The sequence below is a fragment of the Ceratocystis lukuohia genome, assembly GCF_044167205.1.
Source record: "Ceratocystis lukuohia strain C4212 chromosome Unknown Supercontig8_pilon, whole genome shotgun sequence".
NCBI lineage: Eukaryota > Fungi > Ascomycota > Sordariomycetes > Microascales > Ceratocystidaceae > Ceratocystis > Ceratocystis lukuohia.
The window spans coordinates 1,218,449-1,236,270 of record NW_027263527.1 but is presented as its reverse complement, the minus strand read 5'-3'; the positions used below and the strand labels follow the sequence as shown (position 1 = coordinate 1,236,270).

Genomic DNA, 17,822 nt, shown 5'->3' with positions numbered 1-17,822 from the left:
TGGAAAGGAAGGAGGCAATCCTAGAAGAGAGGAACAGTGCAACTACCAGAAATCAAATCAACAGCTGCCCTTCTGACCTGTTGGAACAAGCAAACGGACGGATCGTGCTCCTGCCATAATAATCTTAAGCTGGGGTCGGTCGGATTGAACCAACCTGAGTGGCTAGCTCCTGTCTTCGTCCTGCTACATTTCCTTTTCTTCCTCTCCTTCCCTTGCGAATGAACAGCAAAAGCAGCCCGCAATAATTGAAATTGGACATTGAGTCCAGAGGAAGTTCTATACACACTTCAGCCTTCAAGTCGGGCTTCATTTTTTCTCTTCCTTTTTCTTTTTCTTGCTTAAACTTGGGCTTTCTTTTCCCCTTATTTTTCTCCTCATACGTCACCACCCCTTTTTGTTGACGTTCTACATTATCACAAGCCTGGCTTGGTTGCTGTGCTTATCGAGCCTTGCATTCGACGACCACAATCTACTCTTGATTTCTTCTCGACCGAAACACAGATTTAGTCCTCACTGCTTGTAACAACACGACCGAATCGCTTATTATACACTCCTTTTTCTCTATTATGAGCTTGATGTCTGAGTAACACTACAAACACAAAAAATCTCTGCAAACACTCTACAGCCACCCTTGCTCTCGTTGCAGAATTACCCATCATGGAGGTCTCGGTCTCTCCCCAAAGCCCCAACATCAATGAGCCTCCGAGCTCTGCCTTTGGCACCATTGATCTTCCCCGCCTGGTCGATCACTTGGTGGCTGTCGCCGAAGCTAACCTGGGCGCGTCGAAGGACGATCTGAGTGCCGTTGGTAGCTTACTTCACCCCACAAAGCTTTCTATGACACACGCTCGAGTCGCGCGCTTTGCTGCCGACGGGCAACAAATTCTCTATATACAAAAGGATCTTGCAACTCCGTCTGGGCTCGAATCTGGCCTGGATGACGCTGCTGACGAATCCGGTGAGTTCCTCCTACCACGCACACACGCACATTCATACGCATACGCTTCCAAACACATGCTAATCGCAATGCCCATCTCTCAGCTCTGCCAGCCCCCACTCAGTATACCTACGCGCTTGTCGGGGACATTTCTTCACAGTCCACTACGGTCTCTATTCTTGCCATAATGAAAAAACCCATGGCAATCGACCCCAATCTTCCTCTTACTTCGCAAATATACTTCCTTAATATCCCTGGAGCTGCCGCCCTCAATGCCACTGGTGGTGAACAAGGCCCCTCTACTTCGCCCTACGAAATTCTCCACACGATTATCCACAACGCCCTAGTGCCCTACTTCGATGCGAATACTAAAGCAACTACTGCCACTGCCGGTATGCGCGGCCGCGCCGATATCGACTCCAAGACAGGGATTCCCGTGACCAAGAAGCGGTGGAACGACCTGGAACTTAGTCTTCTACATCTCCAGCAAAACGTCGAGATCCCCGAAGTTTCCTTGAGCTTCCATCCCTTTGTGCAGGCTGTCCTCGACAAAACCGAAAAACAGCATGGCAAGCCCAGCATCGATCTAATTCCTGCCAACAGTCTCCAGGACAGTACCTTTCTCAACAATCTGCAGGCCAATGTCAACAGCTGGATCAAGGCTATCCAGGTCGTCACAAAGATGACCAAAGACCCTTCTTCCACCTCTGGACAAGAGTTTAACTTCACTGCTAGTCAGGAAGTCAACTTCTGGCTGTCCATGGAATCGGCTCTTGAGGGCATTGAGGGCCAACTGCGTAGCGAAGGTGTTATATTAACCCTGGAGATCTTGAAGCATGCGAAGCGTTTCCAGGCCACCGTCAGCTTTACTGCCGACACCGGCCTCAAGGAAGCCATGGACAAAGTCCAAAAGTATAACCAGCTTATGCGGGACTTTCCTCTGGACGAGCTTCTCTCAGCAACATCTCTCGCCAAGGCCCAGGATGCCATTGTCCAGATCTTCAACCACCTCAACAAGAAGCTCAGAATATGCCCTTATCCTATAAGGAGATCACTTCCTTTAGTCGAAGCAATTTCGACTGACCTTGATGAAGTCCTCCACCGCCTTCTCCCTGGAACTGAGCTCGTCGATCTCCAATACGCTGAGTTTAAGAAGGTCATGAAGTCTTGCGACGAAATATTCCGTACCTGGGAAGATAACATCAAGGAGTTTACCAACGTTGCCCGTGAGGTGACCCGTCGCCGCAACGAAAAGTTTATCCCTATCAAAGTAACCAAGAAGCATTCACAGCTGGAAGACCGCCTCAAGTACGTCAGCAATTTCCGCGACAACCATGAACAGCTCCAGCGCACAATTGTCAATGTTCTGGGTCCCAAGGCTACCATCAACGGGGTGTCCGATTCCGGCTCCAATGGCGCCATCGTCATGGAAGAGATGGGTGATGTTGATGCTGTTGAGGAAGTTAAACAGGCTTGGGAGGCCTTGCGAAACGTTGACTTGCTTGATGTGACTCCCCAGGGCACTGAACGCTGGACCAAGGCAGAGGAAATCTACAGTGGTCGCACTGCTCGTGTTGAAAACTCCATCATTTCACGTCTTCGCGATCGCCTTGGTACTGCCAAAAACGCCAATGAGATGTTCCGTGTTTTCTCCAAGTTTAACGCCCTCTTTGTGCGCCCCAAGATTCGTGGTGCTATTGCTGAGTATCAAAATCAACTGATGGAGCATGTCAAAATGGCAATTGGCGGCTTGCGTGAACGTTTCAAACAGCAGTATGGCCACTCAGAAGCTCATGCAATGGCCCAGTTACGCGATCTCCCCCCCGTTTCTGGTGCCATTATTTGGGCTCGTCAGATTGAGTACCAGCTGGATGGCTACATGAAGAAGGTTGAAGATGTTCTTGGTGCTGAATGGGCTATACATGCTGAAGGCCAAAAGCTCTTGGCTGAAAGCAACCTGTTCCGGAAGAAACTGGATACTGCTCCCATCTATCAGGCCTGGCTTGGCGAGGTACAGCGCCGCAAAATCTCAATCTCTGGTCTCCTTTTTGAAATCTCCCGTGTTAGAGCATCCAACACGCTAGAGCTAAGCGTTAATTTTGACCGCCAGATTATCACTTTGTTCAAGGAGACGCGTAACCTGGCATGGCAAAACTACACCATTCCTCATGCTGTTGGGAACGTGTCGAAGGATGCCAAACGTGTATACCCCTATGCTGTCAGTTTAATGGAGTCTGTCCGCACCTTCACCCAGACGGCAAATCAGATCCAGCAGATGGGTGAGGAATCAGTGCTGCTCCATGGCTACCGCAATGATGCCTTTGCCTTGATCAAGAAGGGCGTCCACTTGAGATGGGAGTCGTTTGTTAGCTCGCATGAAATATTCCTTCAGAACCGTACTGCTGCCCAGTCTTTGTCCGAGTTTGGATTCCCCAAGGGATCAGAAAGCCGCCACGGACTGTTCATTCGTGAATTTGCAGCATCTATTTCATTGCTTCAGACCAAGACCGTTGCTTTAATTACCATCAACTCTACGATTGAGAAGGCTCTTGTGGAGCTGGGCACCTGTCCCTATAACGGCCCAGCTCTTGCTTCCAAGCTGGAAATAATACAATCTGCTGTTGATCAGTTGAATCTGGAGCAATATGTCAATCTCAATTTCTGGGTTGAAGGCTTGAATCAACGTATCAAGGGCGTCTTGTTGGGCCGTCTTCAGCAGGCCATTATTGCTTGGATTCAGGCTTTCGAAGACGAGTACCATGATGACGGCCGTCGCAAGCAGAGCCACGAGATTGATGAGGCTGCTAAGAATGATAGCCCCGTTATGAAGCATCTTATATACGAGCTAGTCATGAGAAATCAAGTCATTTACTTAGACCCTCCGCTGGAGCATGCTCGTGCCAGTTGGTACTTGCATCTCCAGGAGTGGCTGGGTGTAGTTTGCAATCTGCCCAAGATCCAAGCTACGCGTTACCAGATGAGCCTTAGTACCGTTCATCAGGAGGAAGCTCGCTTCGAAGACTTGCCGCAAGACTGCACCGACCTTCTTATTCGCGTGTACCTTTCAATCGAGAAGAAGCTCAAGGAGATTGGCGCCTATGTTGATAAATGGCTCCAGTTCCAGCCACTATGGGATCTCCAGGCTGAAAAGGTGTATGAAGCTATTGGTGATAAGCTGTCTAACTGGTTGCAGACACTTCAGGATATTCGCAAGAACCGCCAGACCTTTGACACACTGGAGGTTAGCCGCTCTTTTGGTCACGTGACAATCGACTATGACCAGGTGCAACGTCGGGTCAACACCAAGTATGACCAATGGCAAGAGGATATTCTCATTAAGTTTGGCCTCCGTTTGGGCACTCGTATGCGTGAAGTATATGCTGAAATGGAGAAGATCCGCAAGGGTCTTGAGTCCCAGGGCATGAACTTTTCCTCGACTGCTGAGGCTGTCAAGTTTATCACTGCCGTGCAAAGTTGTAAGAAGAGCGTGCGGGTTTGGGCACCAGATATTGACCTGTTCCGTCAAGGCCAGTCCACTCTTGTTCGCCAACGGTACCAATTCTCCAATGATTGGCTTGACATTGCGCAGATTGACAGCGAATGGGCGTCTCTAAATGAGATTTTAGAGAAGAAGGCCAAGACTGTACAGGACCAGACTGATGCTTTGCGCTCCAAAATTATTACTGAGGATAAGCTGACCAACGAACGCATCATGGAAATTGCCCAGCAATGGAACGACGAGAAGCCTGTATCTGGCACTATTCATCCCGAAAAGGCCTCTGCGACTCTGATCTCATTCCAGACTCGCATCACTCAGCTCCAGGAGCAGTACGACATGGTGGCTCGCGCCAAGGAGGCTCTGGACCTTCCCGCCAGCTCTGATACTGCACTAGTTGCTATACTTGAAGAAGTGCAAGACTTCCAGTCCGTCTGGGCCAATCTGTCTACTATTTGGACGTCGCTTAACGAAACCCGTGAGATTCTCTGGACTGCTGTGCAGCCTCGTAAAGTCCGTTCCAAGATTGACGAGCTGATAAAGAGCACTAAGGACATGCCTGCTCGTATGCGTCAATATGCCGCTTTTGAACACATCCAAACCATTCTCAAAGGATTGCTCAAGGTGAACTCCTTGCTTGGTGATCTTAAATCTGATGCAATTCGTGACCGGCACTGGACCAAAATCTACAAGCAGATCAAGCCTGGCAAGCGTTACTCGCCAGTGTCCATGACTCTTGGTGATGTTTGGGACTTGAACCTAGTCGCCACGGAGATCATTGTGAAGGACATTATTGCACAGGCCCAGGGTGAAATGGCTCTCGAAGAGTTCTTGAAACAGGTCCGTGAAACATGGACTAACTATGCCCTTGACCTGGTCAACTACTCCAACAAATGCCGCCTTATCCGTGGCTGGGATGATCTGTTTGCAAAGTGCAGTGAGAACCTCAACTCTCTTCAAGCTATGAAGCACTCGCCATATTACAAGGAGTTTGAGGAAGAAGCCTCCGGCTGGGAAGACAAACTTAACCGAGTGCACGTTCTCTTTGATGTCTGGATTGATGTGCAGCGCCAGTGGGTTTACTTGGAAGGTGTCTTCACGGGTAACGCTGATATCAAGCATCTACTGCCTATAGAGTCGGGCCGTTTCCAGAACATCAACAGCGAATTCCTATCGGTCATGAAACGCGTTTATAAGCAACCTTATGTTCTTGAGGTGCTGGTGATTCCCAATGTACAAAAGTCCCTGGAGCGTCTTGCCGAGCTGCTCAACAAGATTCAAAAGGCTCTGGGTGAGTACTTGGAGAAAGAGCGTGTGTCTTTCCCACGTTTTTACTTTGTTGGTGACGAGGATCTGCTGGAAATGATTGGAAATAGTAATGACACTTTGCGCATTGCGAAACATTTCAAGAAGATGTTTGCTGGAATTTCGGGTCTTGTGCTTGACGAAGACTCACTCATATCAGGCTTCACATCCAACGAAGGTGAGGTCGTCAAGCTAAAGCGAGAGATTTCTCTTGCCAAGACTCCCAAGATCAATGACTGGCTGCAGCTCCTTGAAAACGGCATGAAGGCTACACTTGCTGAACTCCTTGCCGAGGCTATTGACACCTACATGCCTTTATTCGAAGCAGATGAGCTGGACACTGCTGCTTTGAGCGACTACATTGAATATTTCCCCTCGCAAATCGGTGTTCTTGGTACACAAGCTGTCTGGACTACTGTGGTCGAAAAGGCGCTTGTTGCTGGGGGCACCCACCTCCCCAAACTATTTGAGCGGGAGGTTGAGATCCTGCGACACTTGGCCAACACTGTTTTGGGCGATTTGGAGCCTATTGAACGCAAAAAATGCGAACAGCTGATTACGGAATGCGTGCATCAACGTGACGCTATTGAGAAGCTTATGAAGGAGAACGCTACTTCTGAGAAGCACCACCTTTGGCTGTTGCAAATGCGCTACGTATATACGGCTCAAGGCGAGTTTACTCAGCGCCTTGCTGTCAAGATGGCCAATGCCACTCTTAGCTATGGCTTTGAGTATCTTGGTGTGCCTGACCGTCTAGTTCGGACGCCCCTCACAGACCGCTGCTTTGGTACTCTTACGCAGGCCTTGTGCCAGCAACTTGGTGGCTCTCCTTATGGGCCTGCTGGTACAGGAAAAACTGAGTCTGTCAAGGCTTTGGGTCTACAATTAGGTCGCTTTACTCTTGTGTTTTGCTGTGACGACACATTTGACTTCCAGGCTATGGGTCGTATTTTCCTCGGTATTTGCCAGGTTGGTGCTTGGGGCTGCTTTGACGAGTTCAACCGTTTAGAGGAGCGTATTCTATCAGCTGTCTCGCAGCAGATCCAGAACATCCAGTTGGGTCTCAAGCAAGGCGTCAAGGATGAAAAGGCTCAGATTGAGCTTGTTGGCCGCCAGCTGCATGTTAACTCCAATACTGGAATCTTTATCACTATGAACCCCGGTTATGCTGGCCGCTCTAACCTCCCTGATAATCTGAAGAAGCTCTTCCGTAGTGTTGCCATGTCTAAGCCTGACAAGGAGCTTATTGCTGAAGTCATGCTTTACTCGCAGGGCTTCAACCAGGCTAAGCAGCTCTCCAAGAAGACCGTACCCTTCTTTGACCAGTGCTCGGAAAGATTGTCGAAGCAGGCTCACTACGATTTTGGTCTGCGTGCACTCAAGAGTGTGCTAGTGAGTTCTGGTGGTCTTAAGCGTGCACGAATTAGCAATAGTGCAAGTGACGCTCCTGCAGAGACAGGCGAGGTCTTTGAAACGGAGATTATTGTGCAAAGCGTCCGTGAAACTATTGCCCCCAAGCTTATCAAAGATGATGTCGACATTATGATGGAGATTGAAGGAGTTTGCTTCCCCGGCATCAGCTACGTGCCTGCCAACTTGGATGAGCTGGAAAAGACCATTCGAGCTCTGGCTAAGGAGCGTAATTTGGTGGTCACTGACTCGTGGATGGTCAAGATTTTGCAACTGTACCAGATTCAGAACATCCACCATGGTGTCATGATGGTTGGTAACTCAGGAAGCGGAAAGTCAGCTGCCTGGAAGCTTCTTTTGGATGCTCTCCAGAAGGTCGAAGGAGTTGAAGGGATTTCTCATATCATTGACCCCAAGGTCATGTCCAAGGAGGCGTTGTATGGAAACCTTGATTCAACCACTCGTGAATGGACGGACGGTTTGTTCACTAGTATTCTTCGCAAGATTGTTGACAATCTCAGAGGTGAAGACTCTAAGAGGCACTGGATTGTGTTTGATGGTGATGTTGACCCTGAGTGGGTTGAAAACCTCAACAGTGTACTTGATGACAACAAGTTGCTCACACTGCCTAATGGTGAGCGTCTGAGTCTCCCTTCTAACGTACGCATCATGTTTGAAGTCGAGACCCTTAAGTACGCCACTCTGGCTACTGTTTCCCGCTGTGGTATGGTGTGGTTCAATGAAGACATTGTGTCTCCTGACATGATGGTCAGCCGGTATCTTGACGGCATTCGATCGGTTCCTTTTGAGGATCTGGATGAAGATGTTGTTGGAACTGGTCAGACGGCTGCCAAGACTCTGACTACCCAGTGCCAAGTTGCGGACTTACTCCAGAGATACTTGACCTCGGGCGATTTTATCCACCATGCGCTTAACGAGGCCATCACTGGTGGATATCGCCACATCATGGAAATCACTGTTGCCCGCGTTCTCACTACTTTGTTCTCGCTGCTCAACAAGACAGTCCGGGATATCATCGAGTATAATGGCCAGCATTCCGACTTTCCATTGGAGGAGGAGCAGATGGAAGGCTTTGTGTCCAAGAAGCTGCTGCTTGCATTAGTGTGGTCCTTTACCGGTGACTGCCCTTTGCTTGACCGCAAGGCCTTTGGCGATAAGCTTGGCAGCTTTGCCGATTTTGGCGAAGCTCCTCTGGACGGCAACAGCTCACTGATTGATTTTGACGTGACACTTCCTAAGGCTGAGTGGATGCCGTGGCAACAACAGGTGCCGACAATCGAGGTTAACACTCATTCGATTACCCAGACTGACGTTGTCATTCCCACTCTGGATACCATTCGTCATGAAGATGTGCTGTACTCGTGGCTGGCTGATCATAAACCTCTTTTACTGTGTGGCCCCCCTGGCTCAGGTAAGACAATGACGTTGTTCAGTGCTCTGCGAAAGCTGCCAAACATGGAGGTAGTGGGCCTCAACTTCTCTAGTGCCACTACGCCTGATCTTCTTATCAAGACCTTTGAGCAACATTGCGAGTATAAAAAGACGCTCAATGGAGTTTTGCTATCGCCCCGTCAAATCGGCCGCTGGCTGGTAGTTTTCTGTGATGAAATTAACCTGCCTGCACCCGACAAGTACAACACACAGCGTGCCATTACTTTCTTGCGCCAGATGGTTGAGCAAAACGGCTTTTGGAGAACATCAGACAAGTCTTGGGTTACTCTGGACCGCATCCAGTTTGTGGGTGCTTGCAACCCGCCTACTGACAGTGGTCGTACTCCCCTGGGTGACCGTTTCCTGCGCCATGCTCCTTTAATCATGGTTGACTACCCTGGCGAGCTCTCTCTGTTGCAAATATACGGCACGTTCAATTCGGCTGTGCTCAAGATGATACCTACGTTGCGCGGCTATGCCGAGCCACTCACACAGGCCATGGTTACCTTTTACATGGAGTCTCAGCAGCGCTTCACACCCCAGATGCAGCCCCACTATGTGTACTCACCTCGTGAACTCACGCGCTGGGTTCGTGGCATTTATGAAGCAATCCGGCCGCTGGAGACACTATCTCTTGAGGGCTTGGTGCGTATTTGGGCTCATGAGGCCTTACGTCTTTTCCAGGACCGTCTAGTTGGCGAGGATGAAAGACAGTGGACGGACGAAGCTGTTCGGCGCATTGCCACACACCACTTCACTAATATGGACGAAGAAAAAGCGCTGGGCGGTCCAATTCTGTTCTCTAACTGGCTGTCCAAGAACTACGTACCCGTTGACCGTGAGCAGCTGAGAGAGTTTGTCAAGGCGCGACTTAAGACTTTCTGCGAAGAGGAAGTTGACGTGCCACTGATTTTGTTCAATGATGTGCTGGAACATGTCCTGCGTATTGACCGTGTGTTCCGACAGCCACAGGGCCATTTGATCCTGATTGGTGTTAGTGGTAGTGGAAAAACAACACTCTCTCGGTTTGTAGCATGGATGAACGGATTGAAGATCTTCCAGATCAAGGTGCATGGCAAGTACACAGCCGAAGACTTTGATGATGACCTTCGTGATGTTCTACGGCGGTGTGGTTGCAAGGGCGAGAAGATGTGCTTCATCATGGATGAGTCCAACGTGTTGGATTCAGGCTTCCTGGAGCGCATGAACACACTGCTTGCTAATGCAGAAGTCCCTGGTCTCTTTGAGGGAGATGATTACGCTGCCCTGATGACTGCCTGCAAGGAAGGTGCATTGAAGCAGAATCTCCACCTTGACTCTCCTGAAGAACTGCACAAATGGTTCACGCAGCAGATCGTTAAGAATCTGCATGTTGTCTTTACCATGAATCCGCCTGGCGAGGATGGCCTCTCTTCTAAGGCTGCTACTTCGCCTGCCCTGTTCAACCGTTGTGTCCTCAACTGGTTTGGCGACTGGTCTGACCAGGCTCTTTTCCAGGTTGGTCACGAGCTCACGACGTCAATTGACCTCGATCTTGCCAACTTCGCTGCTCCAGACACCATTCCAGTGGCCTACCGGGGTCTTCAGCTGCCACCATCACATCGTGAGACGGTTATCAACTCTATGGTGTATATCCACTACTCTTTGCAGCGCTTCAACCAACGCCTGTTCAAGCAGCAGGGTATCACCACGTTTCTTACGCCTCGCCACTTCCTAGATTTCGTGGCCCAGTATGTCAAGCTATACCGCGAAAAGCGGGAGGATTTGGAAGAGCAACAGCGTCACTTGAATGCTGGTTTGGAGAAACTCAAGGACACGGTAGAAAAGGTACGCGACCTCCGTGTGAGCTTGGCTGACAAGAAGGCACAGCTAGATCGCAAGGGCGCCGAGGCCGATGAGAAGTTGAAGCGAATGCTGGCTGACCAGCAAGAAGCTGAAACGAGGAAGACGGCCTCGCTCGAGATTCAAGCGGCTCTTGAGGTTCAAGAAGCTGAGGTTGCCACACGCCGCAAGGTTGTGCTGGACGACCTGGCCAAGGCCGAGCCTGCAGTTGAGGAGGCTAAGGCAAGCGTTAGCAACATTAAACGCCAGCATCTCACTGAAGTGCGGTCCATGGGAAACCCTCCACAGGGTGTGCGTCTTGCTCTGGACTCCGTATGCACATTGCTTGGCCACCGCGTAAACGATTGGAAAACAGTGCAGTCAATTGTGCGTCGAGACGACTTCATTGCTAGCATCGTCAACTTCAACAACGAGAAGCAGATGACCAAGGCTCTCCGCACACGCATGCGCAACGATTTCTTGAGTAACCCCGAGTTCACCTTTGAAAAGGTTAACCGTGCCTCTAAGGCTTGTGGTCCCCTAGTGCAGTGGGTTACGGCCCAGGTCAATTACTCTGAGATTCTCGACAGGGTTGGCCCTCTGCGTGAGGAGGTGCAGCAACTAGAAGAACAGGCCTTACAGACACGTGCCGAAGCTCAAGCTGTTATGAACACCATATCTGCTCTCGAGACGCGCATTGCTACGTACAAGACTGAATATGCTGCTCTGATTGCCGAAACTGAGGCTATCAAGGCCGAGATGGTGCGTGTTGAGTTCAAGGTCAACCGTAGTGTCAAGCTTCTTGACAGCTTGGCCTCGGAGCGAGAACGCTGGGATGAGGGTAGCAAATCGTTTGAGACCCAAATTAGCACGTTGGTTGGCGATGTTCTTGTGGCAGCAGCCTTCCTTGCCTATGGTGGACTTTATGACCAGACCTTCCGCCGCTCTATGCTGGATGACTGGCTAGGCCAGCTGCATTTGTCGGGCATCAAGGCTAAACCGCACAATCCCGTGACCGAGTATCTGTCAACGGCTGATGAACGTCTAGGCTGGCAACAAAACACACTGCCAGTGGACGATCTGTGCACGGAGAACGCAATTATCCTGAAGCGCTTCAACCGCTATCCCTTGATTGTTGACCCCTCGGGTAGAGCCACTGAATTCCTGCAGCGTGAATGCAAGGAACGTCGTCTCACTGTCACATCCTTCCTGGATGATTCGTTCCCTAAGCAACTGGAGAGTTCATTGCGTTTCGGCAACCCAATCCTGATTCAAGATGCCGAGCATTTGGATCCTATGCTAAACCATGTTCTCAATAAGGAGTATCAGAAGACTGGTGGCCGTGTGTTAATTCAGCTAGGCCGCCAGCAAATTGACTTTTCCCCAGCCTTCAAGCTGTACTTGTCAACGCGCGACCCTTCGGCATCCTTTGCCCCGGATATTTGCTCGCGTACAACCTTTGTTAACTTTACTGTTACTCAGAGCTCTCTGCAAACGCAGTCACTCAATGATGCTCTTAAGTGCGAGCGGCCCGATGTCGACGAACGCCGAAGCAATCTCATCAAATTGCAGGGAGAGTTCAAGGTGCACCTGCGCCAACTGGAGAAGCGTCTGCTTCAGGCTCTCAACGAATCGCGTGGAAATATCTTGGATGATGACAATGTCATTGAAACGCTTGAGACGCTCAAGACCGAGGCAGCTGATATTTCAGACAAGATGAAGTCTACGGAGGGTGTTATGGCTGATGTTGACCAAATCACGCGCCAATATAGCATCATTGCCCGATCGTGTTCAGCCGTTTACGCCGTGCTGGAACAGCTACACTATCTCAATCATTTCTACCAGTTCTCGCTGCAGTACTTCCTGGACATTTTCCACACAGTGCTGCATGACAACCCGAACCTTAAGGGTATTGCTGATCACGATGCCCGTCGGGACATTATTGTCAAGGACCTCTTCGTGAACACCTTCCGCCGCACTGCTCTGGGTCTCTTACAAAAGGACCGCATTACCTTGGCTATGCTGCTTGCTCAGGCCTCGCCTTATGCCCTGAATAAGCCTGTGTTGGACGAGGTGCTCAACACAAAGGAAACTGGTTGCGATCTTTCCTCCGCATCCGAGGAGGACCGCGCCGAGGCCAAGGAAAAGGCCCTGCGTCTTGCCTCTCTCAAGGAACGTCTTCCTCTCATCACCCCTCAAGAATGGGAGGCTTTCTTTGCTGAGGAGGAGGCTGAGAACTTTATCCCTCAGTCCATGTTCACTGACAAGGACAGTGAGGCTGACAAGGCTCTTTTAGCTCTTCTACTTACGAAGTTGTTCCGCTTGGATCGTCTTGTTCCCGCAGCCCAGAACTTTACCACGGCTGTCTTTGGTGCTGGACTGTTTGACATTGTCGACAATCTTGCTGATACTGTGGCCCATATCCCTGCCACTTGCCCTATCTCTCTTGTCTCTTCTCCTGGCTTCGATGCTTCATTCAAGGTCGACTCGCTTGTTGCCCGTTCTAGCGTCAAGTGTACTAACATCGCTATGGGCTCCAATGAAGGTTTGGCTTCGGCTGACAAGGCCATTGCTAGTGCCGCTCAAACAGGCTCATGGGTGCTAATCAAGAACGTGCATCTGGCGCCTACATGGTTGCAGAGTCTGGAGAAGCGACTGGACAGTCTGAATCCGAATGCTAACTTCCGGCTGTTCCTCAGCATGGAGAGCTCGCCCAAGATCCCGGTTAATCTGCTTCGTGCGTCTCGTGTGCTCATGTATGAGCAACCTGCCGGTGTCCGTGCCAATATGAAAGACTCAATGGCCTCTCTGGCGACCCGGGCCGGCAGAAGCCCGGTTGAGCGTGGCAGACTGTACTTGCTGATTTGCTTCTTGCATGCCGTGGTACAGGAGCGTCTGCGCTATGCTCCAACGCTGGGCTGGAAGGCTATGTGGGAATTTAACGACAGTGATGTAAGTGGCTTATCATTTTTAGATCTCTTATTTCTTGTGTATTTGTGATTATACTAACTAGTGTTTGCCTCTAATAGTACGAGTGTTCGGCCTTCATCATTGACACTTGGGTTGATGTCGTTGCCCAATCACGAACCAACATTGCCCCGCAAAACATCCCTTGGCCCATGCTGCACCACCTAATAGTGCAGACCTATGGCGGCAAGATTGACAACGAGTCTGATTATGCTGTTCTTGGTGACTTGGTACAGCGCTTCCTCACTCCCGCGGCCTATGAGCTCAACCACTGCCTGATTGACACTCTGGCGGTGCCCGAGGGCAATGCCGTGAAGGACTTTAACGAGTGGATCAATGCCCTGCCCGAGAGAGAGCCTCCTATGTACCTAGGCCTGCCGGCTAATGCAGAGAAGCTACTGCTGATGGGGCTTGGAAGGGATCTAATTGATAAGGTGCGCAAGGTGACTGACAGGCTGGATGAGAGTGAGCAGTTGATGGCGGAGGAGTAGACTAGGCAAGGAGCTGCCTGTCTGGTAGACAGATCTTTTTTATTGTTTAATGTTTATGGCGGACGGGGTATTTATTTCGCTTTATTTTGGGGCGGGTTTTGCTATGTAGCGCCTGGGAGTTTCTTTAGCAACACTGGAGTGGGTTAAGATAGATAAAAGGTTTTTGCAATACCATATCTTGGTTATGACTTAATATTTGCATGTGGAAGTGAAACGCTGGCCACTGGTAGACTGCGAAGTACTGCATCTCTCGTCCTATCTGAATCTTCCCTGTGTACGTGGTTTACCTTGTTTCGTTGATTACATAGCCCATCGTGTCATTCATCTCAACTTCGCAGTTCTATAGAGATGTAAATGAAGTATTATCAGATATTGCCAGTATGTACTGAACAAAGCCGCTTGTGATAGCGATATTCGTACCAGGCTGGAGAAACCAAGATGGAAGTTGGTAGAGATTTGGCGCTAGAAGCTTAGGACAGTAGGGAGCCGTGTCATTGAGTTGTTGGGCTTGACAAAAACAAAGTTGGGCCTCAAAGCTCGGGGGTGCACACAGCGTGCATGCAAGCACGCGGAGGAGAAAGAAGGTGATATACTAGTTAGCACGTTGTGAGCTCTTGAGCATATTGGATATGTGGCTAATCTACCAACGTCGTTCTTGGAACGGCAAGCAGGTTCCTCTAATCTAGACGTGAAATGCAGAAGCAATGTCAAGTCAAGGCTTGGCCAAAGAAAGAAACAACTTGGAACCTATTTCCAGATGCTCAGTCTGGGCTGGATGATCAAGCCAGTGCTATCGAGATTGCTGAAGTCACAATGTCGATGATCTAGGTTAGGGTTACCAGGATTGTTGCTTCTACCAAGTTCGGCCAAATATTAGGGTTAGTATCAGACTAAGACACTATGGTGAGGAATATATAAATTGGTTGAGATCCGCTCTTTAATCAAGAATCCGATAGAAAAGCAACAACTGCGGATCGCAAATCTCTTCTTCTTCTCATTCCAAGGACATTCGGTACGTCCTACAAATTTGTGCTATCAGATAGTTATAGATACTGCGTCTTTCATGTATGATCAGCCGGCTGAAACCAAGTCTTCAATACGTCAGTATCTGCAAAGAGGGCTCTCTAGTAGAAACCCCTGCCTTTAGGTTAAGACGCTGGTTGATGGAGCAATTGAACTTGTGTACATAGGCATTTTGTGTGTAGTGCCTGCCAAGCATGGGGTTGGCTATTTCGTTCTCGTCAGTCTGCCCAGTCAAAAGTCGTGCGGAATTCAACCTAGGAGTATATGTATAACGGAAAATCATATCCTTCTCCGGCTAGAGCTAAATTAGACACCCGCTCTCGGGGTGTAGGGGATGGCTATGGGGATGTAATAGAATGAAGCAATGCATTAGAAAAGACCTCGCCTTTGTTTAAAAGGAAGTGTTTTATCGGTGACTGGGAAGAAAAAAGCCTTGTACTTTGGCGGTAGTAAGGCAAAAGCGCTCCATTTGATGATGGATGGTGCACTGCTAAATGGTGAACTACGTTACTGAATAAGCACTAAAGTCTATGCTACTAAAAAGGTAGCAGAGCGTAATTGATTTTACGGGAGCTGAGGCTCAGCACACAAATCCTCAGTGTTTCCAATCCAGTAGACAGTGTAGCAGGCAGTAGGTAGATAGATAGATATATCAGGGGTGGAGGTCGGGTGATGTAGTGGTTGTTAGAATGGATGGCGATCTAAAGTTTCGTCTAGACGCGAGCCATAAACTAGATTCAGAACTGGAGGCGGGAAGGATATTGACTAGGAATGGCATAGCGTCTGATCCCCCCTTCCTCTCCTCACTTAATATTAGACGGCTCTGGGTGATAACGTAGCCACAAGATGTCTCTTAAAACAGCTATAAATATTGTATCAGACATGCAAGTACAAGTCATCAGGCATACAGCACCGAGCCACTGGTTCCTGGTTTCCCATGAGCCGCTTTCCTGATTTTCAAGGACGTACTCACTGGACGGCATGTCATCTTTAAACAGAGCTGGTAGAAGGTAGAGGTGCTATATCATAAGTGCTCGGGGCTTCATGTTGCATTTTCAGCAAGTATTTTCTCCTGCCGTTACCTTCTACAGGCATTTATTTTCTCTTTCGCTGGGAGTCTTTTTCCCTTGGCCCTTACTTCTCTCAAAAGTCCTCGCGAATCACACCAAGTGACGAAAGATCACACCGTTGTGACTTCTGTGAATAAAGAGCAATACCGCAGCCAAGAGGGAGTCAAAGACCAGCGGGTGTTACAGTACTACCCGTCAAACAACCTTAAGTATGTGCAACCGAACTGCTAACAGGTTACTCACGTGTTTCCACATAAACAGCTGGGCTTCAAAGTATAACGTAGAGAGATCTAGGCCTTATTCTTCAGATACAGACATTCATTTCTTAGTCTACTATAGATTAGCCTAACCCCAATCAGCACAAAGCAGGCTATGCTGTCTGTACACTTCCATCAAGGACAAGTGTCGAGATGAAGCCAGAACTTTTGACCTGCCTCAAACATCCTGCTTCTTACCAAGAATACTGATTCAAGGAATAGCTTATGTACAAGGTTATAAGTGGCAGCTATGGAGAGCATCATAAGATGGCAAATAACTAGTATAGATAGTAATAGACTGCGAAATGTCTTGGTACTTGGATGATTTCATAGGCGTACGAAGGTCTTACTACCTACTTTATATGGGGGTGAATAATCCTTACAGTCCACATTAAAGTCTGGTGCTGGTCAAACTGGCCGCCCAAGAAAGCCCGTACTGAACAGCGATAGAATGATCCTGTCTACGTAGCCGACATGAGCCACTTTAAGAGAACGGCTATGCATGGTTATGTGGCTAGATGCGGCAATCCGTGTGGCCATACTCGGCTGTATGCTTGAAATCCAACTTAGAATAAAGTACAAGCGCTATTTAGCTTGCTATAGTGAAGCTAAAACGCTAACGAGTGATGCAAGGAAAATCAGTGGCGGCAATAGGCAAGAACCACTGCGCTTTCTAAGAGAAGCCAATGAATGTCCCTATTGATGCATGCAGATATCAGTATTCTTGGGGCGGAATTCAATATCTAAATTGGGTGCTTGGCCTACTGGGGACTTATGTAGCACACTATCCAGCTTTGACCTAAGCGCTAATCTACAGATAAACCATTTGGCCCGATGAACTAACTACCCACACCGCCCTCAACAGCGGACTTTCAGTTCTTGGCAGGTTAGGGGGCGTGAAACTATCGTGTCTGTAGTAAAAGACTGACGAGAAATTCCCTTCACAGACGACAAGGGGCATTGAGAGTAAGTAGCCTATGATGTCGCTATTTTTCGACATTTTATTTTGTTCACAATTTTGTCAAACTGTTAAAAGTTCTCGCATTCCTTCTACCACATGGTGTAAAATCCTGGTCAAAGCGCGAGTCTAGCATTTTGATTCGCAACGAAGAGAAAGCGCAAAAACAGGGCTGTGATAGATGTAAAGAAATAGGGAGTTTCTTTGTGTAACAACAACTAATACTCGCAAGGTAGGGGTCCGAAATAGGAAAGGAGGGCGGACAGTGGTTGGTTACACAACATATATAGCTCTGCTAGTTCTGCTCTTCCTCTCTTTTTTACGCTGTCCCCTGTCCTCTCTCGTTCATCCATCCCTTTCTCTCACGCAGTCTCACTCTCTCCTTCCTCTTTGAAACTCCCCCCCCTCGCCTTTTTTCTCCTTCTCTCGCTCTGCGAATATCAAATCGCAGATAGAGATTCGCTAGCAAAGAAAACGTTTCCTAGACAAGATACCCAAAAACATACAGGGCACCGGACGGAAAACGCGCTTGGCTCTTTCATGCCTTTGTACCTATAGCAACATCTAGACAACAACATAACCCAGCTGGCCCGGTCTATTTCTACTTGTTCACAATATCTCATATAGCTTACTCT

At 49.0% G+C, this 17,822-nt stretch overlaps 1 protein-coding gene across 1 annotated transcript; it reads left to right on the top strand.

The window, feature by feature from the left end:
• Positions 1–657: 657 nt before the first annotated feature.
• On the top strand, positions 658–13,879 carry HOO65_080308 (Dynein heavy chain; the record flags this gene model as incomplete). Its single annotated transcript, XM_071004104.1, has 3 exons — positions 658–958; positions 1,042–13,373; positions 13,451–13,879. The coding sequence occupies 3 exons, from the start codon at positions 658–660 to the stop codon at positions 13,877–13,879; spliced, it is 13,062 nt and encodes a 4,353-aa protein (XP_070856538.1).
• Positions 13,880–17,822: the final 3,943 nt, after the last annotated feature.